A 26,644-nucleotide genomic window follows, 5' to 3' on the forward strand; every position below is an offset into this window, starting at 1 on the left:
AACTTCAAAGTGGTCGAATATATATTATAGCCTTATTAAGGTGGCTGACTCGAATTCCAATCAATCGTTTACAGTCAACGAAGACGGGACCGTTGGGAGAAAATTTTGAAAATGTAACTGCCGCAAACGCGTTTTCCTGTTATTCCAGTCTGTGAATACAGCAACTTCAATTTGGTCCAATATAGCCTACCTGGCTGACCCTAATTCCAAACAACCAACCAATCGTCGCGCGGTATATGGATTCCTCACCCTCCCGGAGAAAAATTTGAAAATTTAATCACCGTAAATGCGTTTTCTGCTATTCTAGCCCGTGTAAGCAACTCCAAAAGTATCCAATGGTTTTGTAACTGAAATCCCACTCTGAATTCTAACCATCCAATCAGACTGTTGCATCTGCATTCACAAATAATAATCGATGCCTGAAAAATGTCACACAAAGTAGAGTGGCTCCAGACAAAATGTTTTAATCCATAGTCAACTCAGTACAAATTCGTGATATTCAATTACAAGAAAAGTAAAATTAGTGTTTTATTAGGGCTCGATGACAGTTAGGGAAGCAAAACTAGAAATGCCCGAAAAATTTCGGATTTATATAGACAGCGGCGCCGGTTTTCTTTGAGAGGCGAATGACCCGCCAAGAAAATTTTGGAATATTTGACGGTCGCAAACGCGTTTTACTGCTAGTTTCCTCTGCCGCTTTCCGGCCCGATGCCCGTTTTTCGGGCAATACCTATTTTCGGGCAATACCGTTTTTTCAGGCATACCTATCATAAGAGAGCTTCGGGCATATTTTCGGGCATATGAGTGGACAAGAAAAAGACGAGAAAATACTTTTCGGGCAGTGTGGATCTCATAGAAATAAGTTAGTTATATTTTTTCTCTAAACGTTAATAGAAAAAAAAAATCGTCGAATTTTTCATTGCCCGAAAATAAATTTTTGCCCCCCCCCCCTGCTCCTACGCCTATGTTAACGTCCCACGGATAATGAAGACGGGTCAGTTAATAAAATCTCCCTCCAAATTACACATACATTACTAAGTACAGGGGCCTTGTGCTTAAAAAATTAAACTAAAATATTTTAAGAATTCGTCACTTTCATTGGCCAAGAGCTCAAATGTGTACTAGAATTTTAATCATCAATCAATCAAATGGCTGTTTCCTTAAAATGTTTTAGTTTACGTTTTCGTGAATTAGACCGCTGATCCTCTCAACGACGTACCCGTTGACATATTTCTCTGTTAGAATAATGGAATGAAATAAAATGGAGTCTAATGTCTTATTTTCCGGCACTGGCTAGGTTAATGTGCACGGGAAAACATAATTCTATTTTGAATGCAACAAAAAATGAAATCTCTGTTTTGAATGCAACAAAAAATTAAATCTTTCTCAACCATGATTGAATATACACACTACACCATTGTCAAATATCTATATTTACATCGACCAACATGAATTTCATATTTCTTATCATTATATTATAGAGTAAGACTACACCCGATAATCAAAACAACATTAACTTAATCCTCGCCTTTCATTTAAGATAATTTTAAAATTTAACTCGCTTAAGATAAGATCTTGAGATATAGACATTCCTATGAGTAATGTAGTATACGATGGCTTGTTCACTGTTTTGGTATACAAATAACCAACACTATTTGCAATCCGGGGGAAGGTATGGGGGTTGACGGCCAGTTGGCATACACTAGGTCATTGGAAACCGACAATTTGTTCAATTTTAATTCAAAATTTCGATTGCGCGTAAGAGAAATTAAATGAAATGGGGTTGAATAGCCTACTGTTCTTCTCATGGAGACGGGCGCGTAAGGGTCTTTAGCAGTGGAATGAAACTGGATAAAACCCACAAATTTGGATAGACAAAAGAGAGAGAGAGAGAAATGGGGTTTAACGTCCACTCGACACAAACTAGGTCATTTCGGGACTAACATATGGTTTAATTTTATTTCAATAATTCGCTTGCGCGTAGGGGTCTTTAGCAGTGGGAGGAAACCGGAGAAAACCCACGAGGTTGGACAGGCGACCCTACTCCTTGTCACGTACAACCGGGGATTCGACTCAATGACAGACAACCCCCCTTGGATAGGCAACCCTACTCCTTGACACGTACAAGTTTGGCAATGAAACCACTCCACTTTACTCAATGACAGACCATATAATCTAAAGCGCAAGCGTTAGCCCCCCCCCCCCACACACACACACACACACAAACACACGCACTCACACACGGAAAGATATAGTAACAGTCGTGTGTAAATGGCCTGGATGAGAGGATAAAATAAGCTTAACGATACATTATAGTTAAAAAAAATAGATAATATAATGAGAATATGCTGAAAATTTCAGTCAAATTGATCCACTCTGAAAAGAGATTTTAGCGATTGAATTTTCGACCTAGCCTCGATCATCATTACTAAAGTCGCCGGTACGGTAAAAACATAGTCTCGATTATCCACTTCATGATTAAATTATGAATGGAAGTCGAACAGCAAATCGGAACCTAATCCAATAAACATCGCAGGCTAGCGATGACATTGAGAGTTGATTATGGTTTGGATAAGTTAATCAATGTCTAATTTTTATATAACATTTCAGGCCTAAAGAAAGACCTACAATAGGCAGATTTAGCTCTTGCATAATATGTGTTTAATTAGAACCAAGGTTATTGTGTCCCAAAGCATCAACCATTTCGCCAGCGCCTTACCCACCTAGCCACCGTGGCTCCCTATTTATCTAGAATTGGGCTTGTTGAAACAGACTAGAGCAGCCAGTGAAATAGAATGAAATGAAAAGGGGTTTATGTCCTACTTTTCTGCTTAATATAGCAGACAGTGGTCATAATTTTGAAATGTAGATTTTACAACAGAGCCCTTGTGTTTAAAAAGGTTTACAGACAGCTGTTGATTTTTTTCTCAAAAATCCAAACTTGAAATCCATCCTTTGCTTCATGTTGTTTATTTTCATAATATTTATTTAAACGTAATATTTGCAATATTTCTATAACTGTGACAGACATAATCCTCGACATATGGGACCACCCTCTACTGAAATAGCGACACAGTTTCAGCTGCAAAAACAGAGTATTAGGCTATAAATCTTAACGTGACTAGAAGCATTAGGGCTAAAAATTTACTTCTTTGCAAAACTAATCTTTCTGTCATAACATTCAATAAAATTCAGCATAAAGGACTGAACCTATATATTTTTATAAATTTACTTGAATTCTTATCAATATTTATTCTGTTACAGGACAGATATAATGCTGATGGATCTAGGACAGCTGCTGGTGGAACAAGCTGTAAACTGAACCTGTATGATAATAATAAAGAATATTTAACAAATGATATCAGAAAAACAAATGATATCACCGGCAGTTGTCCCGCTCCAAGTGTTGATTGACAGAGTTAACTCCCTTACGAAATTATAGACGGTATAATAAAAAAAAAAAAGGTAAAGTAGTGCAAAGGCTATTTGGTATATTTTGTCTAATATTATATTCTCAATAATGAAATCTTCTTGTTTAATTATTTATGTTCAACAACGGGAGCCTTCTGCTTTAGCTAATCAATACACCTACCAGCTGTAAGCAAATAACCATCACACCCACCTCCTAATTTATTATGCAAGTAGTACGTATATTATGTCACCTATAACATACGGGTTAGTCCAACCGCAAATTTTCTCTCGAGGAAGTTGAACAATGGGGGACCACATGCGACCTGTTCAAGAAGCTACCAGTAGTTCTTCATCCCAGCTTTGCTGCAGTGGAAGCTCAAGCACCAAATTAGAGGCAAGTGCAAAAATGAGAATGGATACTTTCACATCCTGGCCGCACTCGCTCCCAACTCCACAATCGCTGTGTACTGTCGGCTTTTACTACACCGGTAACCACAATGGCGACGAAGTGAGATGCAGTTCGTGTTTACGGACAGTACAGGACTGGTCAAGGACATGTATACCTTTTATGAAGCATTATTATGCCGAGAAAGAATGCCCATTTGTACAAATGTTCGGTCCCGTAGTTTCTACTCTGCCTTCGATGATGGACTATTCCTTACACAATCCCTACTATTCACAGTTGATCAACAGGGAGCATTCATTTGCTGGGTGCGAAAGTGTGTTTTTACAAAGCATTAGTTCATTGGCCCTAGCTAAAGCAGGATTTTACTACACGGGACCCGGTGATATGGTTCGATGTTTCTTTTGCGGCATCGAACTTACAGACTGGGAGAGGTATGATATCCCTGTAGGGGAGCACTACAGATGGTCTCCTCGTTGTCTATTCCTTCAAACCTTACTGCTAAAAATATCCACTGTCATTGAAGCAAGAAAAGAAGACAGTTTTAATCCAGCACCGACGGGAGAGAGAAATGTATCTCAACCGTGTTCAACCCTTCCTACCAGAATTGCAATTCCAGCAAATGATCCGAGTGAAGAACCCGTCCATTCAATACCAGTCAGTTCTCAACAAAGGTCAAGAGATTTTACTACATTGATGGACAGTCCAAAGGTTCGATGGGTTATGTGCAGGACCAACTCAACATCTCTGGTACGACAATTTCTTCAGAATTATGTGTCGTCTTATCCTATTGACGCATGGACATCAGAAGAACTCTTGTTAGCTGTGAAGGCGGCAGAGGATTACACAACTGTTCGAACAGTAGGACGTTAAACCCCATTTCATTTGCACAACCAGTTGGATAATCAAGACTTATCATTGTGCAGAAGTAACCAATAAGTTCTTTTTAAGAACAATATGGCAATATTCGAAATAAACACAAACATTTTGGTTTTTAACAAGTCATGAAGTATTTGCCTTAGTCCCCACACTTTTACTGCATAATTTTTCACGCCAGTATTTATGAATCCTATTCTATATCTTCTGGAATTATTTATGTAATATTTTATTGTTGTAAGCATGCTTACATGTTATGTAACTCATTAAAATTTAGACAATGAATATATTTATTTGTCATAAATAAGAATATGAAAATGAGGAAAATTCTTACAATGAATATTTTATGTAAAATCTGAACCTGGCTGATCATGGGCATGCAAATTAGCTTCGAGGGACTGGATTGTGGTTTGTGTATCATTCTCCATGTTCCAAAGCATTTTAGTATATTTCTAGCTTGTTAGTCGTGTGTTTTGGTTAAAAAAATCTTTTTACAATACTACATCGATTCGGGTGACAGAAGGTTTATATAGTTACATGAACAGGTGAGGCATCAACAAGCGCCTACAAGATGTTTTAAAAATGAACCCTGGGTCCAACCCCAGCATGATCACCCCTTCCCACATTCTTGTAAAGACTTATTCAGGGATCACAATTTTGAAGAGTGCTAATTATAATACACTTACAAATTAAATGGAGTATGCATCCGGCTTTGAACGAAACAGGGGTGGGCTCATAGCTATCTTTCATGGTAGTTTGTGCAATACTACGAGTACTATAAATGAATTCGCTTGACATGACGTTTAGTTAGTTACTTCAACAGATGGTGCACGAATAAGAGCCGAGCAGCTGGTGTCTTTTACCAAAATGAACTCGGGATCCAATTCAAAGCATGACTGCCACTCCCACATTCGTGTAAGAAGTAGCCGCACGTTCAGGGATCACAATTATGAAGTGCAGGCTATATATAGTGTCAAGTCTTCATGGCTCAGATGCAGCAACGTATCTACGATAGGTACAGAGAGGTACTGCCAGTAAGATTATTGTATCAGTAAAAGCATGGAAGGTGGGCAATTATAATTTTCGTGTAGTGCTAAATGATTAGACATGGCACAATTCCAGTGCCCAGATGGGTTCCTCAACCTTATTCTAATACCCACAACATCATCGTCTTCGAAACATTCCTTACTTAAATTATAAAACTAAATTTCAAAACATGTCCACATTTTCCGGAGCTGCTACTTTTGTTTAGTTCATTGAAATATAAAGCTTTGTTTTCACGCGGGAGATATAATACTCTGGGCAATGTCTGCTTACTGTCTTGAGTAGTTTTGAGTGAATTGTGTTGTTTTTGGAATTGTGAGGTAGTGGGTCAATTCTCTGGATTCGCTTGTGACACCCGCAGTGAACATTTGAATTCCATTACAAAGTTTTAAACGAATCCAGCACTTAATCATCACCATCATTGCCCAGTTTATTGCTATCAATAAACACTGATAACATGGGCGTTAAATGGAGTTGCCTCCCTTGTGTATTATATAATATTTATATAAATATTTTTTTTAAAAAAAAAAAAGACACCATGGGTTGGTAGCATATCAGAGAATTGACTTAGTTTACCTAAGATGTGTCAATGCTTTCGTTGGTTATTTTAAACAAGGCGATATTTTCATGTGGATCTGGATAAATACACCTGTTATGGTGGCAGGGAATTGCACAACCACTTACTTGAAGTCTGTAACTGTTCCTGGTGACGAGAATTTAACGGATGGGGAAAAATGACATGGGGTATCAGTGCGCGAGAATTCTGACCAGTCAGCTGTCTTCTTACCGTGCGGTCAAAGACTTAACTAGCTGGGTAATCAGAAGTGACCAATAAGTTCTTTTAACTTATCAAGAACAGCATAGCAATATTCGGCATCCAAAGAACATTTTAATGTAGTGTTCATTTTGCAGGAGTTACCAAAACGTTGTTTTAAAGAACAATATAGTAAATCTAAATTTTTTAAAAAAAATAACAACAATCATCTCTGTAACTCAGCTATCTGTTAACAAATCTGTCCTAGGATGTCTTCAAAATCTTGCAGCATTGTATCATCCAAAACGCCCATTATGCAAGTTGTTATTTGGTTACTTACCCATATTTCGAAAACATTTTGATCCAAAACTTTTCGATACAGGGCCTCAACTGTGTGGAATAAACTTCCATAAAATATCCGACAACCTGATTATGTTTCCGTTTTAAAACTTTGTTATCTAGTGAATATAACTAATATTGAAACATGGTTAAATTACATAAGAGTGCTATTTATTTATGATAAATTAAATGAAGTATACATCCGTCTCTGAACGAACAAGGACTGAACTTATAGCTGTCTTCTATGGTAACTTGGGCAATACTACAACTTATACTACATGAATTCGCATGACATGGCTTTTAGTTAGTTACTACAACAGATGAATCACCAATAAGCGTCTAGCAGCTGTTTGATTGGGGTTTTATAAACAAAATAAACTCGGTATATATTTTTAACAAAATGAACTCGTGACGGGGACGCATTAGGACCTATAATATTATTTACTGATTTGCAAAACCAACCTTTCTCTCATAACTTTCAACGTAACGGGCTGAATCTGTATATTTTTTATCAATTTACTGAAATTGATATCAATAGTTACTCTGTTCCAGGACAGAATTAGTGTTGATAGAGAATTAACTCTCTTGCGAAATTATAGACTGTATACCGTGGGCTTACTTTTAATAAAAAGTAAAGTAGGGCAAAGGCTATTTGGTATATGTCGTTTAATTATATATTCTCAATAATGTACCCTTCTTGCCTAACTATTTATGTTCAACAAAGGGAGTCGTCTGCTTTAGCTAACTATCACACCTACCACCTGTATGCAAATTACCATCACACCTGCCTCCTAATTCATTATGTAATACGTCGCCTACATCCGGGAGAACGCTAGATTGAAGACGGTCAAGCAATGAAGTGGATTCCCTGACAACTCATCCCAAAGACAACTCATCCCAGACAACTCATCCCACTTTTAAAGACAACTCATCCCACTTTTAAAGACAACTCATCCCAAGTCAAAAGACAACTCATCCCAAGTCAAAAGACAATTCATCCCAACTTTTAAAACACCCGACTCATTCCAAGTTACAAATAAATACCACAAATAATCACTAATATATGAATTTATTACATCAACAATTTATTAAATTATACATTTATGTATGAATTTATCACATCAACAATTTATTAAATAATACATTTATGTATGAATTTATTACATCAACAATTTATTAAATAATACATTTTATTATAACCTCAACAATATCATCAACTAATACATTTTATTAGGCCAGTCATTTAGTAATTTAGTCTGTCAGTTTGTCGTTCAGTCAGTCATTTATTACGTAAGTCTGTCCTTCAGTTCGGTCCATATATCCCCCCACATCTTTTTAGTAGCTGGTTGGTGCTTATTTCCTGACTGGTATATAAATTCCAAAGTTGAAATAACTTGCTTTGTGTAGTTCGTGATTGTTTTTTCTGGTGTCTTCTTAATTTTCCTTCTGAGACCATTTGGCAATATATGTTCAGCGGGTAGGAATGGCAAGGCAAGGACTTTTCTAAAAAACTTATATACAGCATCTTTCTGGCTGTAAGCAGTCTACAAAAAAAACATAGACTAATTGTGAGTAATACCAGACAGTTGTGAATAATATCAAATAATAATATCGTTTTCAAATACTCAATTATTTCAAAAGTAACATACCTGAAGTCCGTTTTCTTGGATCTTTCTCCAAACCGCCTGACCCCAATGGAACGCACAGCCATGTATACTTGGGTTGTCGAAAACTGACCTTAAAGCCTGCCAGATCCCTGCCTCAAAATCTGCAACAAAAGCCTGCACTGCAGGGGCTGATGGTGTCATATCCATGATGGCCTTGAATACCTGTGAAGATTAAATAAAATTGTTAAAATGTCTTTGTTTGTAGTCAGTAATATGTCTTTTTTTACCGCTGACCTAGTAATAAGTCTTTTTTTTACTGCTGACCTTAATAATATTTCTTAAAATATTTACATACCTTCTTGTAGTCTCTTTTAGACTTTCCTGACATCAGTACAAACGCCAAGGGAACTTGCTTGATACTTTCACCAGATTTTAAAAAACTATGGATTGACAATAGCTGGTAAAATGGTTTGTTTACTATTCTAAAAGTACCATCTATATACCATGTCTTAGCTTTTCCAAGAAGTTCAATTTGCTTCTCTGTGGCAAAAAGTAGGTGTCGGCCATCTTTTGTGTGTATGTCTTTCTGTAAAAACACCTCCGGAATAGCTGTTGCCAAAAACTCTTCATTGATCTAGAAAATAATGGTGTAATTATTATTATTGCTTATTATATTGAATATTTCTTATTATACTGATGTCATTATTCAGTTACTATGAAAACTGATGGTAATATTTACATAATATGTCTTTTTGTACTTATTCTGTACCTCAAAATCAAGATCTGTTGGATCAGCTGGTCTCTCTTTTTGTCGGAACCGATTACAATATCGAAGCAGGTTCGAATAAATGGGTCTGGATGCCTCTGGTTCTCTGTTATCCACATGCTCAGCTAGGATATTATCAACAATATTTTGTGCTGGCTCGAAGAGTGTCATAGGTGCCTTTACTTTCAACTAAAAATATAATATAATTTCAAAATATAATACAATGTTTAATTTCAAAATATAATACAATGTTTAATTTCAAAATATAATACAATGTTTAATTTCAAAATATAATTTCAAAATATAATACAATGTTTAATTTCAAAATATAATACAATGTTTAATAATATGTAATGAAATTTAATATGTCAAAATATAATAAATGTTTACCTCAGCTTGGATCTTGACTGCTGTCAATATTCCTGGTTTGGCGGCGTGGGAGTGCTCTGTGTTGGCGTTGTACGTCCCGGCTCGTTCCTTTATAATAACTGGACAGAGGGTTGTTTTGTTGCGAATACTACACCGCCATTCAGTACTGCCCTTGTTCTGCCTTTTCATGGTAAAGGTGTGTCCGTCACTGGACATTCAATACATTTGAAGGCCACCATTGTCAATTCTTTAACCATCCTGCGGTACTGAGCTCTAGATATATCTGAAAGATACAATATTTTTAGTACAATAGTGTTGAGTTTTGAATTGAGTATACAATAGTGTTGAGTTTTTAATTTAGTACAATAGTGTTGAATTTAATACAATAGCTTTGAATTTAAAAAACAACATTAAAGTCTTACCAGTATTACATGTCCTATGCTGCCATCGTTCACACCCGTCACACTGAACAGCCTCCTGTCTTGGGCAAACTACTGACTCACAAACTATACAGCTATCAGACATTTTGAAAAATGATACAGAAATATTTGATTTCAGTATTTTTATACAATACCCCAGCTTTGAACCTTACTCAAACCATTGTAATTAGCATTATGATATTTGTCTTTGATGTGCTTCACCAATTTAATTAGTTTGTAATAGGGGTAAATACTACAACTCAGTTTAGTTAATCGTTGTTTTGTTAATTGATTTTGTTTGAAGTGCTTCATGATGAAAGAATAAAACAACAATATCAATTTGATTAAGATAACAAATTCTGATTGGTTATGGTCTGAGTGGTCTTCAAAGATAGCAATTGTATTGAAACAAATATCACTTATAAGTTATATAAAGTTGGTTTAAAGTTGGGATGAGTTGTCTTTTATAGTGGGATGAGTTGTCTTCTAACTTGGGATGAGTTGTCTTCTAACTTGGGATGAGTTGTCTTATATTGGGATGAGTTGTCTTGGGATGAATTGTCTTTGGGATGAGTTGTCTGGATACCATGAAGTGCTATGTTGATATAAGCGGCCCCATTCTTCAGCTTTTAGAGATTAGGTTTAGTTCGATTTTCCCCGCGAAAATTAGTCATTGAATAGGTCAGATGGTAGATCAGTAATTTGTGGAAATTTGAGGAATAGAATAAAATGTCACGGGAAAGAAAGAGGTATGCATTATTGTTATCGCTGAATATTTTAACTTCCATCAAATTATCTCAATGTTTTTAGATACGTTCTTGTAACTATCAAGCACCAAGGTCCACCAGGGCATCGGCAATAATAGCCACATTTTTATTGTCGATAGTATCATGCTAGTAACTGGTACCGAATTTTATTCATCAGCAGCGTCTTAACGTTGCGCGGGTAGGCATAATTTCCTAAGTCAATTGGGGAAAATGTAACCAGTACTGGTACCATGTAATGTTTTATGTAGTTTCCCCCTTTCATTTAATCACAGTAGGAAAACAACTAGAGCATCATTAACGCTGCAATATACGTCCACATTCCTGCATTCATTGATGTGGTACTTTTTAAAATGGTGAGAAAGAAATATTAAATAGCTGCAATTACTGTAATATGACAAGAGGCAAATAAGGCTGGGCGTTCGGTTTGTTTTGCCAAAATTAGACACTAAATATTAACAAAAAAAAGTGGATGTGACACCGCCTGTGATAGAATACATAACTCTTATTTATTAAAAGATATTTGAATACTGGATAACATATTTACAGGTACATATGAACATCATTTGGTTGGGTATAGTAACGTCTATTTATAGCTGCTTCCCTTAGGCCTCACAGGACCCCTCTCTGCTCCGGGGTCGAGGGCGGGTCCCCTCCCGAGGTCCGGAAGACCTCTAAGTCTCTACAGGTCTCTCTCTAGGTCTGCCGTTCGTTCGTTCATTTCTGGAGTTTTACGTCCACTTCCACCTGGCTCTCAACTAGGCTTTTTATATCGTGGAGCAATATCTGTCGCGTCAGCTATGCACGCCATAGTTAATAGCATTAGTAATCAGAACAATGAAAAGTAATTATTAAGATTCACACATCTTAGCTCAAGACAAAAGGTGTCAATACGTGTTACGCCTAAATCTTATATCATATAGACACTCCGAGTATACATGTTTGTACAATCCATTTAATCTTACATAATACTATTTCAACACCCAACACCTGATATAGATTAAATCGGTCACTTAATATATGTCCAAAATGAGTTACAAATAAAACATTTAAGAATACAATATTGAAATATAGATCCCAAATGATATTGTATTACATTCCTCCCTTAACCACAATTTTAAAATATTTGAATATATAAAAAAAATACATCAAACGATTTTAAAACAATAAAAGATTAAAGCATAATACAATAATTGAAGCATCCAAAAGCGGATGGAAATATTGTCTACGGTACAAAAAATGTTCAGTAGTCCACAGAGTAACGCCAGGGTAAATATAGTGTCAAGGCGGACATATTTCGTAAAAGTTATATACAAGAAGTAACACAACATCGAAACTAAAAATATTCACAAAAGTATAAGAGTCATTGGTCACATTACGCGTTTAGTCCTAGATCAAGATATTCTATTAATAACGGCACACACTACGTGGGAACACAGTACGCGGGAAAAATCGTCACGCAAATGAATGTCATATAAATGATAAATGAACGCACAAACATAATCATAATCACACGCGATCCAAGTTTGAAAATATTCTCCATTAATTATCGATAGATGGATATCTTATCCACCAATTATGCATAAACTATGCACCATGTTTGTATATATTTTCCACCAATTATGGATATATTCTCCATCTTTTAAACATATGTTTTCCGCCGTGTATGCGTATATTCTTCGTCGTGCCAGCATATATTTTCCAACATGTATGCATCATATCCACCAGTTATGCATATAGTATCCACCAATGTTAGTGACTATATATGCTCTGTTTTGTCGAGGTATGCTGAATAGGTAATTTCTCCATTTTCAAGCTTACTGCCGCTTGTCATGGCTTTTAGCCGTCACCATCTTCTTCAACACTCTATACTCGGTATCGTCACCTTCTTTGTTTATTGGCCGCTATTACTCTTGTCGGTTAGTCTTTTTCCTTTCCATACCGCCTAGCCAACGGTGCTTAATGACATGTCGTGTCATGAGAAATATTATAACTGCCATCCGTGCCCAAAATTTATCATCTGCTTATTATATCATGGAGTGAACTCAATTAACTTTTAATCAAATTAGTAAGTGGAACAGACTATTTTCAAATATTTACATGAGAATTGACATAAACCAAATTGAAAGTAAGAGGTCATATTTCTTTACCGCAGGCTAAATTAAAATGAATGATCTGAACACATTTCATTAATCTTAAATAAGATATTTTGGAAAGAACCTATCAAAATTAACAGTGGTTTTATCTCTATAATTTTTTTAAACAAAACACAAAACAATACATCACATTCGCTCTTAATTCCGAGCAAGACCCTCGCTGGGGTGAAACCAATTCCGGCTTATAGGAATTTCACATAAAACCTCTCCCGTAACATCTCGGGCTTCCCAATCGCATATTATTGGGGTTAATACAAATAAAATCTCTCCCGTAAAACCCGGGGCAAAACCAATCCCAACTTATAGGAATTTCACATAAAACTTTTCCCGTAACATATCGGGCATTATTGGGGTTAACACAAATAAAATCTCTCCCGTAAAACCCGGGGCAAAATATATATAGACAAACGGTTTATACCGTGTGAATATTTATGAGTTATATCTCTCAATTAGAATACTCATAACTCGATTCCAGTTACTTAAACAATCATAAAACATTTCACTTCGAATTATGGCATTTAATAGTTACTACTAATTTTAAGCCAAAATATGTGTTCAAAACAAACAATTATAATTTACATACCGTATTATTTAAACAATCAACATAACTCATTGTAAAACAAACAAAATTTATATGTTTGTTTTAGTAATTTTCATACAAATAGTTGAGTACTGTTCCACTATTAGCAATATATTTAATTTTTGAATAAGATACAACAGATGAAAGGTCATATTTCTTAATACTAGAAAATGGTTGAGCTAATTGATCACTGCACCACTTAAGAGTATGTGATAGAATACATAACTTTATTTATTAAAAGATATTTTAATACTGGATAATATATTTACAGGTACATATGAACATCAATTGGTTGGGTATAGTAACGTCTATTTATAGCTGCTTCCCTTAGGCCTCACAGGACCCTTCTCTGCTCCGGGGTCGAGGGCGGGCCCCCTCCCGATGTCCGGAAGACCTCTAAGTCTCGACAGATCTCTCCCGTCTCTCTCCAGGTCTGCGTTCGTTCGTTTGTTCTTGGTGTTTAACGTCTGCTTCCACATAAGTGATATCGCAGACAAGACATAGGAGAGCCGAAGCTGATTCCTGTTTTTTAGAATATGATTTTGCAATCTTTCCATTTGGCCTTAGGCCATGGATTTGGTTTAGTGGGAAGTTCTTCCCTTTATTTAATACAAAACATATTGTTTGGTAGATGATCTCGTCTGCTTCTGGATTGGTAGATGTCATCGTTTGGGGTTGGTGTTTAGGTGCCAGGCCCGTCTTATCGTGGCCTCCCCTTACTCCACTCTCTGGGTTTGGTATCAGTTTTATTTGCGGAATAGTGTTTAGGTGCCAAGTTCGTCTGACCGTAACTCCCCCTTACTCCACTATCCTGCTAGTTTGGTAGATGTCATCTTTGTGGGGTTTGTGTTTAGGTGCCAGGCCCGTCTTATCGTGACCTCCCCTTACTCCGCTATCCCACTCTGTAGGTTTGGTGTCTGTCTAGGTCTGCCGTTCGTTCGTTCGTTTCTGGGGTTTTACGTCCACTTCCACCTAAGGTGATATCGTAGGTCTGCCTCTCAACTAGGCTTTTTATATCGTGGAGCAATATCTTTCGCGTCAGCTAGGCACGCCATAGTTAATAGCATTAGTAATCAAAACAATGAAAAGTAATTATTAAGATTCACACATCTTAGCTCAAAACAAAAGGTGTCAATACGTGTTAAGCCTAAATCTTATATCATATATAGTAAACATGTTTGTACAATCCATTAAATCTTACATAATACTATTTCAACACCTGATATAGATTAAATCTTACAATTAATCTGTCACTTAATATGATTCATTCTCACCCAGCTCAAAACTTAAATAATCATGTTAGCGTGACTAAGGTGTTAATTGGAATTTCTAAAGAAGGATTAGCTGTAGTCTGTTTCACATTGGGCACTGTTTATTTCATTAGGTTAAACCTAATAGTAAAACAAAATCACTTGATAATGTTTTATTCAACATTTATTATAGTAAAAAATGTTTATTTTAACACTTTTAATGTAAATGGAAAAACTTCCAAACTTGAACGGGAGGTCATTCTTGGTATTTAAAGTTGCTGGACAACCTTGTGTGTGTTGCTTACATCGCCAGTAGATGGTATCTTTGTAGCCGTTCTTTTTGGTGTATTCGAAACCAGCATGCATTAATATATGACCACCATTAGATGTTGGTAAGAACCGCACCTGAACATTTACATTTGCCATTTTGACATATCAATTGAAGATGTCACTCCCTTAAATAGGTTTTAATTTAACCAAATTGATTCCTTACTTTGTAAAAAATCACTCATTAAACACAGTTCACATGACACTTATTAAACGGTTAATCCATATCTAATTAGGTGAACACATTTCAGCTACAGACCATAATCCCCCAGCCCTAAACCCTTAATCCATATTTTGAGCTGGATGAGAACACCCCCTTGATATATGTCCAAAATGGGTTACAAATAAATCATGAATTCAGAATACAATATTGAAATTTGGATTCCAAATGATATTGTATTACATGCCCACAGGGGGGCGGAGCATGCACCAAAATAAATAGTTTCTGTCTTTGCGGATTAAGGAATAAATATACAAAATTCCGAGATGATCCATTCAGAATTACAGCCTGTAGATGATAAATACAAAATCTGGGCGTGGCTCTGCCCCTGGGGGCTGGATCTGGAACAATATAAATAGGTACCACCCTGTTATTGAAATGATTGATAAGCTGAATTTGAATAAAATCTGTTAATTATAGCAACCTGTAGAGTATTTAGACAAAAAAGTGGTTGTGGTACCACACCACTGGTGGTCAGGACGTGTACCAAATTAAATAGTTGCTATCCTTACAGGAATAAATATGCTAAGTTCCAAGATGATTCATTCTGAATTCAAGCCTGTAGACACAACACAAAAATTGGGCGTGGCTCCGCCCCTGGGGGTTGGACATGGACCAATATAAATAGGTACAACCCTATGATGGTTCATTCCGAATTGGATCCAAATCTGTTAATAATTGCTGCCTATATATCATTTACAGAAAAAATATTAACAAAAAGTAGGTGTGGCATCGCCCAAAGGGGGGGGGGGATCATGCACCAAAATCAATAGTTGCCGTCCTTAGGGTATAAGGAATAAGTATACCAAGTTCCAAGATAATCCTTTCGGAATTGTAGCCATCGAGTGCTAAACACACACATTGGGCGTGGCTCTGTCCCTGGGGGTCGGGACATACACCAAAATCAATAGTTGCCGCTCTTAGGCTATAAGGAATACATGTTCCAAGCGGATCGATTTAAAATTGCAGCCTATATACGATAAACACAAAAATTGGGCGTGGCTCTGCCCATGTGGGTCGAGACATGCACCAAAATCAATAGTTGCCGTCCTTAGACTATAAGGAATGTATATGCCAAGTTCAAAGACAATTCATTAAGATTTGTGGCCTGTAGGTAATACAAAGGCACACAAAGAAAACATGGGTGTGGCTCTGTCCCTGGGAGTTATGGCATTCACCAAAAAACCATAGGGGTCATCCGTCGTGTATAAGGAATATGTATGCAAAGTTTCAAAAGGGTCTGTTAAGAATTGCGGCCTGTAGGCGACACACAAAACAATTGGGCGTATCTCTGTTCCAGGGAGTCGCGGGCATGCACCAAAATCAATAGTTGCCGCTCTTAGGCTATAAGGAATACATGTTCCAAGCGGATCCATTTAAAATTGCAGCCTATATACGATAAACACAAAAATTGGGCGTGGCTCTGCCCATGTGGGTCGAGGCATGCACCAAAATCAATAGTTGCCGTCCTTAGACTATAAGGAATGTATATGCCAAGTTCAAAGACAATTCATTAAGATTTGTGGCCTGTAGGTAATACAAAGGCACACAAAGAAAACATGGGTGTGGCTCTGTCCCTGGGAGTTATGGCATTCACCAAAAAACCATAGGGGTCATCCGTCGTGTATAAGGAATATGTATGCAAAGTTTCAAAAGGGTCTGTTAAGAATTGCGGCCTGTAGGCGAAACACAGACACACAAAACAATTGGGCGTATCTCTGTTCCAGGGAGTCGCGGGCATGCACCAAAATCAATAGTTGCCGCTCTTAGGTTATAAGGAATACATGTTCCAAGCGGATCCATTTAAAACTGCAGCCTATATACGATAAACACAAAAATTGGGCGTGGCTCTGCCCATGTGGGTCGAGGCATGCACCAAAATCAATAGTTGCCGTCCTTAGACTATAAGGAATGTATATGCCAAGTTCAAAGACAATTCATTAAGATTTGTGGCCTGTAGGTAATACAAAGGCACACAAAGAAAACATGGGTGTGGCTCTGTCCCTGGGAGTTATGGCATTCGCCAAAAAACCATAGGGGTCATCCGTCGTGTATAAGGAATATGTATGCAAAGTTTCAAAAGGGTCTGTTAAGAATTGCGGTCTGTAGGCGAAACACAGACACACAAAACAATTGGGCGTATCTCTGTTCCAGGGAGTCGCGGGCATGCACCAAAAATAATAGAGGTCATCCTTAGGGCATAAGGAATAAGTATGAAAAATTTTCAAGACAATCGATTAAGAATTGCGGCCTGTAGGCGACACACAAAGAGAAAAATGGGCGTGGCTCTGCCCCTGGTGGTGGGCATGCACCACAAACAATAGGAATGTTCCTGGGGGCATAAGGAATTAGTATGCAAAGTTTCAAGATGTTACCTTAAGAAATGCGGCCTGTAGACGACAGACAAAAACAATAGGGATCATGCTTAGGGTATAAGGATTAAGTATTTAAAGTTTCAAGATGATCAGTTAAGTTAAGAATTGCGGTCTGTAGGCGAACCACACACACATACATACATACACACAGACAGGGGCGACGGCAACATATGCCACATTATGAATGCGGACGTATGAAAAGCACACCTTATATATATTGGAACAATTAATATTATTATGTTTATTTTTTAGACTTCCTGCATATGATGATGCAGGAACACTTGCCTTTGGAACTGTCACAAGCTGAAGAATCATGAAAAACCACGAATTACAAACATCATCAAAATATATTTGTGAAAGGAAAAAGATTATGGGAGAGAAACTAAGGAAACAGGTACCGGACTGTAAATTAATACCCTGTTATGGTTATTTTAGTACAACTTAATAAACGAACGAAAGATCTAACATAACTGTGTTATTTGTCCACCATGAATGGTGTAAGCGCTTGAATCTGATTTTTTTTACCCAAATCATAAAGATTATTGTAACACGCCTATAATGAATTGCTTTACCATCAACATTAAAAGGTAATTATATAAATTAAATATATTCTAAAAGTTTACAAACTCTTCAATTTGGTATAAATGTGCTTGTAACAGTAGATGAAACAGTACAGTATGTTTAAAATGCATATATTGCAAATTTGGAGAGACATCTATTAATTTCTAAATCCTGATTCTACCTGCAATTTTACCAGAACATCCAGCTGTAGCACGGCAGCTATTCACTCCTAAACTTCCCTATTCTGTGTATTAATGGTCCCACCACGACAGTAGACCTAAATTGTAGCAGAAGTTGATTCTAGGAGCCCCCTCCTGGCCTAGGGAAATGAAATGGGGTTTAACGTCCTACTGTTCTGCTCCTAACCTGGGCTAATGAAGACGGGCATACGCCATACAGTGTGCTATGAAGGAAATTTTGCCCGGGCGCTACGGCCTACTCTTCTATCGAATTCCAACTGAGAAGGGATCTTTTACGTGCACGCCAATGTGTACACGGGACCTCGGTTTTTCGTCTCATCCGAACGACTAGACTGCTGCCCTTGTCAGGCCCTCCGTCCTGTATCACTGACAAGGGGAAACCACGCCGGAAAATCGGCCTCTAGGGACTCTAAAGCTTAATCTTGATTGGTTTCACAATAGATCCGCCCGAGAATGCCAAAGATGCTTAAACATTGGATCAATTGCAAATTGATAATAGTAGCATATTAATGTAAATATTGTTTTATTAATATAAACTATATACCTGTCATTGGAATGGAACTAGGAAAACACAGTCAAGAAACCGATCAGCAACAAAATGGAACACAGAATTGCCTGTCCAATCCAATCAGTATTTTGGTAAATTTAGTTTTGATTCAACCAGAATAATTTCTATCCAGTCTCCAATAACCGAGGTAGGCCTTTGGTGTATAACACAAGCTGACAGCATGCTAAAAATCCGCTGACAGTTGGAAATCGAAAAAAGGGTAGACCGTAGTGCAATATGTCCCTCATAGCACACTGCTCTGCATGGCGTACGGCCGTATTCATTTCTATCCTCAATCTAGTATTTGGGTTTAAAATTAACAATAATAGCTGTACCCAGTCCAGCAGAATAATCTTAGTAGCAGATTGTTGGTACCAAAAGTTATATTATTATAGAAATTATTGTTTCATTAATCAGACAAGGGTTTTATTTATTACTCAAAACCGCGTTCATTGTCTTTATATTTTTAACACTCGGTAAATCAAAGAACTCCGAATGCATGAGCCGCTTATATCAAGGTAAAGTGTGCTAGACCGTCTTCGACCTAGTGTTCTGACCGCAGACTTTCCCGCCAGAATACAGAAAGATGGAGGCACAAAAGCGACCTGTTCAGGAATCTAACAGTAGTTCTTCATCTCAGCTTTGCTGCAGTGAAAGAAGCTCGAGCACCAAATTAGCGGAGAGTGCGAAGTTGAGAATGGACACTTTCACATTGTGGCAGCGCTTAAGTCCAACTCCACAATCTCTGTGTACTGTCGGCTTTTATTATACCGGTAACCACAATGGCGACGAAGTGAGATGCAGTTATTGCCTGCGGACTGTAAGCAACTGGGCAAGGACACGTATACCGGTACCTTTTATGGAGCATTACTGTGTCCAGCAAGAATGCCCATTTGTGCAAAAGTTCGGTCCCGTGGTTTCTAATCTTCCTTCAATGATGGACCATTCCTTACACAATCCCTACTATTCACAATTCATCAACAGGGAGCATTCATTTGCTGGGAAAGAAAGTATGTTTTTACCAAGCACTAGTTCACTAGCGCTAGCTAAAGCAGGATTTTACTACACGGGACCCGGTGATATGGTTCGATGTTTCTCTTGCGGCATCAAACTTAAAAAGTGGGAGAGGTATGATATTCCAGTGGGAGAACACTATAAATGGTCTCATGATTGTCTATTCCTAAACACGTTACTGCTGAAAATGACCACTGTCATTGAAGTAAGAAAGGAAGACAGTTTTAATCAAGCACCGACGGGAGAGAGAAATGCATCTCAGCCGTGTTCTACCCTTCCCACCAGAATTGCAATTCCTGCAAATGATCCAGGTGAAGAACGCGTCCATTCAATAGCAAATTATCTGAGACAGCCAGGCAGCTCTAAACAAAAGTCTAGAAATTTAATTACATTGTTGGCCAGTCCCAAAGTTCAGAGAGTTCTGTGCAGGACTAAGTCGAAATCTCTAGCACTGCAAATTCTTCAGAAGTACCTGTCGTCTTACCCTAATGACACATGGACATCAGAGGAACTCCTTTTAGCTGTTAGGGTGGCAGAGGTTTACACAGCTGTTCCTGACGAAAAGCGTTTACAAGATGGACAAGAATCACATGGGCTATCAGTGCGCGAGAATTCCGACGACCAGTCAACTGTCTTTTTACCTTGTGGTCACCAGCAGGATAATCAAGACTGCCCAATTTGCAGAAATAGCAAATAAGTTCTTTTAACTTATCAAGAACAATATGGAAATAGACACAAAACATCTTGGTGTTAAACAAAAGTCCCGAGGTATTGGCCTTAGTCCCCACACTTTTACGGGCATAATTTTTCGCGCCAGTATTCATTAATTCTATTCTATTCACTGATCGAAATAACGGCCTGCCCGCGGCTGGTAATTCTAATCTATCACTCACTGAAATTTACTTTGCCATGTCTTGTTTTGATAATAAAGTTTATGAAAGCGAGATGCGAGTTTGTTATCGATGTTTTCTATTTATGGACTAAGACTAGTAATTATTTCCCCTTATTTCATGATGGACGAATGTAGTGCGAGTTATAAATAGACAATTTTTCCCTTAATTTTTTTCTCCCCTCTTCCTGCATTTTTGGGTTGACTTTTTGGTCTAGAATTGGAGAAAAGGGATCAAATTTGCAATTTCATAGCAGTTTTGGGTAATACTGATGATATTACAGCGGAGGGATAGGGGGTGTAAAGTGTCTTTCTGCAGAGCAGTCATTGTGTCGGAAGTGAGATTTTCACCCCAGTCAACTTCAAATCCGTGTAGCAAAAAATCTAAATGGTCAACCCCCTACAAAATTATGATGAGGAGATTGCCAAATGTTGTCCCCATTGTGCCTATAAAGATTGGAACCAACGGAATGTTGAGAAAAAAGCTACAGCCTGTGATGTTACAGCCATTTAACATTGAAGTCAATGGGCAAATAATTGCTAGTCTGAGTCCTTATAACAGTGACAGATCTTCAGTCTGTGAAGATAAGAATTTACTCTAGTGTATCTGCCTAAATTTAAGTTATCTGTGCCGTGATTGGCCATACTTAGTAACATGGAACAATAAAGACCAATCAAAGCTAGTGTTACAATCACGTTTAGGTTATCAAACAAAATGGCGTCGTAAATACCTATTAGAATGTCACAATTAAAGATTTTTAGTTTTTTATCAAACTCAAACATAAAAGAAAAGACCCAAATTGAAAAAGACATTGAGGAAAAGGATAAAGAATATGAAAATAATAAAAGAAATAGGACGTATCAAATTAAGTGGCAGATAGAATTTCCGTGGCTGATAACCGACAAAGAATCCCAAGCAAAGATTCCTGCATCGTATGACAGATACAAACGTGTCCCATTCGTGCTTGGGTGCAGCAATTTAAAACATGACGCACTCAAGACACATAACTAGTCAATTGGCCATACAAGGGCTGTGGAATTCAGGAAAACCAAAGAAATGAAACCGGGTGAATCGCCGGCTGAGCGATCCATGGAGAAATTAAATGCAAAGGCATTCAAAAACCTAAAAATTTTAATCAGCAATTGCCATGCTTTGGCCAAAAACTCTCGTCCTTTCACAGACTATGTATGGCAACGACAAATAGATGCCCGAAAGGGAATTGAAATAGGGTCAGCATATGCATCAGACAAATCTGCTGCTTTATTTACTGCAGCAATTGCAGAAGTTGAAAATATCAAAATTGAACAGCAAATCAAAGATGCAAAATTCTTTTCTGTAATGAGTGATGGGTCAACAGATGTCAGCACTCAGGAAAATGAAATTGTGTACATCCGATGTGCTATTAGAGGTACAGCCTTGTATTTTTTGTGAAACTTGTCCATGTCAAAAAGGCAGATTCACAAGGAATTTACCAACCTCTCGTGAAGGCAATGAACATGTTCAAGGACATAAACATTCAAAGCAAGTTGATTGCTTTCGGTTGCGATGGAGCCTCAGTTAATACTGGAAAGAAAAATGGGGTGATAGTGAAGCTTCAACAAAACATTTCACCTTCAATTGTATTGGTTCACTGCATGGCCCACCGATTGGAATTATGTTTCAAGACAGCAAAACAGTATGCAGATGTGATAAAAATGCTTCAACTTGTGTACTCATTCTACAAAGGCTATCTTCAAAGGTAAGTTTGACTATTTGTTACTGATATCATTGTTTGTATGAAGATTTATTTGAAATAAAATCGTTTCTATCTAACACAAACATAGTGAAACATAATCAAATATGACAGCTTAAACAGATATAAACTGTTCAGGAGACATATTTTCCAATCATAGTTTTAACTTAAAGCAATGAAGCATTTAAACTGTAAAGTTGTTTAGCACTTAATGGGACTCAAAATTTTATTCAATTATTTAAAATTGTGGTTTGCATATTGGCTAAATATAGTCAACAGACTCAACACAAATCCACCCGATTAGATTTTATTACATTCTTCGAGAAAGTATTTGTTGAGTAATAAAACCTTCTAGTAGTTTATCGAGGGCTGGCCGTCCTTATCGCACGGTACAAATATTATCACCACTAGAAGCAACAAATTCCAAAACAAGCCAGAACTCATACCAAAATGGCCGCTTTATACAAATGAGTATTTAGGGGAATCCGAACCCTAACCCTTTTAAGAGAAGTAAAAACTAAATTAGACCCAAGTTCAGTCTTTTAAAAAGGGTAAGGGTTCGGGTTAGTTATCCCCAAAATTCTCATTTATATAAAGCGGCCATTTTGGACTCCGGAAGCACCCGAACCTCGATAAACTACTAGAAGGTTTTATTTGTACCGTGCGGTAAGGACGGCCAGCCCTCGATAAACTACTAGAAGGTTTTATTACTCAACAAATACCTTCTTGAAGTATGTAATAAAATGCTAACTTCATTTTACAGTGTCAGTAAAAACCTTATTGATGCTGTTATTTACTTATGTTTCACTTTCTGAAGTTCCTATTCTTAATTTTATTTTTTGTTTCTTGTTGTTTTTAATTTTAGTTTTCTTACCTTGTTGTTGGTTTTGTTCTTGTTGGTTTACAGTTAACTGAGTGGACCAACATTTTGTGTCATCTACAAGTTAAAGGTTTGTTTATTTTTGTTTTGTCTACACTCTACATTGACTATGAATGTTAATTGTTACTAATATATCATTCGAGTTAACATTTTAACAGTTTCTAAAATGTTTTAAATAGTCTTTGTTATAGCTTATACATTGATAAATGTTTACTTGTTATAGTTTGTGGCAGCTAATCATATTGTCGTGGACTCTTGCTTGTCAGACATGAGATTGTTTGAGAAATTAGAAGTAGAGATGATCAATAAATTGAGTAATAAAATTTTTAATGCACCGATTAACAACTAATAGTTAATAATTTTATTCAGGTCAATGCTGAAAGAGTCTTTCGAGTCCCTTGGAATAGCTCCAGTGATGCCAACGAGGATTGGTGGCACCAGATGGGTGGGCCATGCCGTCACAGCTTTGCAGCAGCTGTGGAAAGGATATCCAGCTATTTTTCAGCACACTGGACAGGTATGTTACCCCATGCAGAAGATATATACACAATACATGCTACGCTATACTGAGACTTTGACCAACATTGTTGCATTGTTTGTCCAATATTGAAACTTTGTCATGGACAAGAAAGTAATGAAATCAATGTTTTAAACAAATTATAAAGAATTCATACTTGTTTTAATTGGAGAAACTATTTATTACAGGCAGCAGAGCATGGCAGTGGTGCTGACAGTTCAGCTCAGACAAAAGCTAAGTCCCTCTTCAAGCTCCTGACACAGCGCTCATTAATTGTTTTGCACATTTCCTTAATGATGTACTAAACGCACTCAGCAAGCTGTCTGCAGAGCTACAGAGGAGGAATGTAACCATTCATGAGTGCAGTGAGCAGATAGAGGCTACCATTGCAACCATGGAACAGATGAAAGAAAAGTGAGCCTTTTTTAAATAATAGTTTTCAGCTTAAATCTTAATTATTTTTAGTGGTATCTGATTTTGACAGATAACTGTATTTTCATTTTAGACCTGGATTTCATCTACGTGCTGTGCAGTTGATGAAGAGTTTTCATGGCCATCAGCTGTCTGGGGAGTCTGTTTCGTCGTCCACGCTGACCAAGGTGCTGAATCAAGTCATTGAATCCATGTCAAATCGATTCTCAGACATCAGTGATACACTCCTTTCAGCGACTTCCATTGCAGATTTGATGACATGGCCAGGTAAGTTTGTTTCAGGTCTGTTATCCTCCCATTAGTCTCATAAATATATATATTTAACAAACACAGAGCCAATTGCACTCCTCCGATGACATTCATTGTATTACTTTCTATAAAGAATGGTAGATGTAATTTGTATTGGCAGCTCCTAAAACGTAAATAAAATTGTTTGACTTTTGTTAGATAATCTTATGTAAGTTACTTTTTTAGATTTTGGAGCAGACAAACTTCAGGCCATTACAGACTACTACCGAGACTTTCTTGCCCAAAGGTGTGATATTGAGTTACAGCTTGTTGACCCGGAGTGGATGAGTCTTAAAACCAAGATCTACAAGGTAAAAAGAACATTTGTACAGAAACATAATACATTCTGTCAAGTGACTCAGGTACATTTAAGCAAGATGATGTTTTGTTTATATTTGATCATTTCAAACCATTTATGGAAATAAATTTATTAAATCATAACCATAACACTACAACTCAAAACCAAATTCAATGATACATGGTTCCTTAAATATTTAAAATTAAAAAATGTTTAAGAGTATGCTGTGTTTTTTTCAGCCACAAGCCTTGTGAGCTGTCCTGGAATATTATCTGGGATCTCTATTGAGAGAGACACAGCAACTGCCTACACATGATGGATCTCAAGCTAGCCCTACCAGCCGCAACAGCTGAGTGTGAGCGTGGATTCTCTCAGCTTAAAATTATTAAAACAGACATAAGAAACAAGCTCAGCTTCTCCACAGTGTCAAACCTATTGACCATACAGTTAAATTCTGAAGCGGTGGAGAAGTATGACACAACACAGGCCATCCACCACTGGCTGAGAGCCAAGCCTCGCAGGACCATACACCTTCAAAAGGACCTTTCATGTTCTAACTCCTGCCGACGCCATTGACCTTGAAAGTAATGAAAGAGTAGAAGTAGAGGCTCAAGCTGCCAAGGCAGCAGGCACTGAAGAGTGTGCATCCTCTGATGATAGTTACTATGAAGATTCTGTAGTCTCTGACTACTCTGACATTGATATGTAATCTCTTAGTTAGAGCCTGGCTGATTAAATAACGTTTGAAACAGTGATGCATTATTCTAGTTTTTTTGTAAGATATGTTACAAAATGTGGGCAGGCAACATTCTAGATGAGCAGGCAACTTTTATGGGTCACCTGCCCGACTGGCAGGTTAAGGTTGAAAGTTATTTCAATCACTGGTTCTATTACTTATATTTGTAATGTTTTATTTTTGTAAGCGGGATTATGTGTTATATAACTTATTAAAATTTAGAAAATGAATATATTTATTTGATATAAATTAGGGTATGAACACACTAAAAATACTCACATAATACTAAGAAGTGAAAATGAGGAAAATTCTTACAAGGATTATTTTATTTTAAAGCTGAACTTGGCTGATCATGTGTATTCTCCATATTCCAAAGCATTTTAGTATATTTCTTACTTGTTAGCCCTTTTTACAATACTACATCGATTCGGTGACAGAAGGTTTATATAGTTACATGAACCAGTGGGGCATAAACAAGCGTCTACCAGATGTTTTAAAAATGAACTCTGGGTCCAACCCCAGCATGACCCCCCCTTCCCGCATTCTTATTCAGGGATCACAATTTTAGAGAGTGCGAATTATAATACACTTACAAACTAAAGGGAGTGTATGCCCAGCTGTGAACGAAACAAGGATGGGCTCATAGCTGTCTTCCACGGGAGTTTGTGCAATACTACATGAATTCGCTTGACATGGCGTTTAGTTAGTTACTTCAACAGATGGGTCACGAATATGCACCTAGCAGCTGGCGTCTTTTACCAAAATGAACTCGGGATCCAATTCAAAGCATGGCAACCACTCGCACATACTAAAGTATAAAGCTGTTTCATCACCATCGCCAGTGTATTGCGAACAATAAATACGGATAATGTTAAATGGAGTTACCTCC

General features: G+C 37.3%; 2 protein-coding genes and 1 long non-coding RNA gene across 5 annotated transcripts; 2 read left to right on the top strand and 1 right to left on the bottom strand.

Annotated features, from left to right (window-relative positions):
- The first annotated feature begins 3,603 nt into the window (after window positions 1-3,603).
- On the top strand, window positions 3,604-4,975 carry LOC126828289 (baculoviral IAP repeat-containing protein 3). The gene has a single exon (XM_050557978.2). It carries the CDS (start codon window positions 3,716-3,718, stop codon window positions 4,685-4,687), a length of 972 nt encoding a protein of 323 aa, XP_050413935.1. The 5' UTR covers window positions 3,604-3,715; the 3' UTR covers window positions 4,688-4,975.
- A 2,790-nt stretch (window positions 4,976-7,765) lies between these two features.
- LOC126828290 (uncharacterized) lies at window positions 7,766-9,476 on the bottom strand. Its single transcript, XR_008788780.1, has 4 exons — window positions 9,204-9,476; window positions 8,790-9,068; window positions 8,477-8,656; window positions 7,766-8,371 (listed from the first exon to the last, which is right to left on the bottom strand). It is a non-coding gene; the product is annotated as an uncharacterized LOC126828290 (long non-coding RNA).
- Window positions 9,477-19,503: 10,027 nt separating this feature from the next.
- On the top strand, window positions 19,504-25,985 carry LOC126828288 (baculoviral IAP repeat-containing protein 3). Of its 3 annotated transcripts, none has more exons than XM_056102365.1 (7): window positions 19,504-22,610; window positions 23,470-23,554; window positions 23,854-24,001; window positions 24,190-24,415; window positions 24,507-24,700; window positions 24,908-25,032; window positions 25,259-25,985. In XM_056102365.1, the coding sequence occupies exon 1, from the start codon at window positions 19,555-19,557 to the stop codon at window positions 20,677-20,679; it is 1,125 nt and encodes a 374-aa protein (XP_055958340.1). In that variant the 5' UTR covers window positions 19,504-19,554; the 3' UTR covers window positions 20,680-22,610; window positions 23,470-23,554; window positions 23,854-24,001; window positions 24,190-24,415; window positions 24,507-24,700; window positions 24,908-25,032; window positions 25,259-25,985. The 3 variants fall into 3 exon arrangements, with proteins under 3 accessions (XP_055958340.1, XP_055958341.1, XP_050413934.1); XM_056102366.1 differs by having other exon boundaries at window positions 23,512-23,554; XM_050557977.2 differs by lacking the exon at window positions 23,470-23,554.
- The last annotated feature ends 659 nt before the right edge of the window (window positions 25,986-26,644 follow it).

The sequence above is a fragment of the Patella vulgata genome, chromosome 7 (assembly GCF_932274485.2).
Source record: "Patella vulgata chromosome 7, xgPatVulg1.2, whole genome shotgun sequence".
Classification (NCBI taxonomy): domain Eukaryota; kingdom Metazoa; phylum Mollusca; class Gastropoda; family Patellidae; genus Patella; species Patella vulgata.

Coding starts and splice junctions, on each gene's coding strand:
- LOC126828289 (XM_050557978.2), top strand. CDS start 3,716: ATGGGGGACCACATGCGACCTGTTCAAGAAGCTACCAGTAGTTCTTCA.
- LOC126828288 (XM_056102365.1), top strand. CDS start 19,555: ATGGAGGCACAAAAGCGACCTGTTCAGGAATCTAACAGTAGTTCTTCA.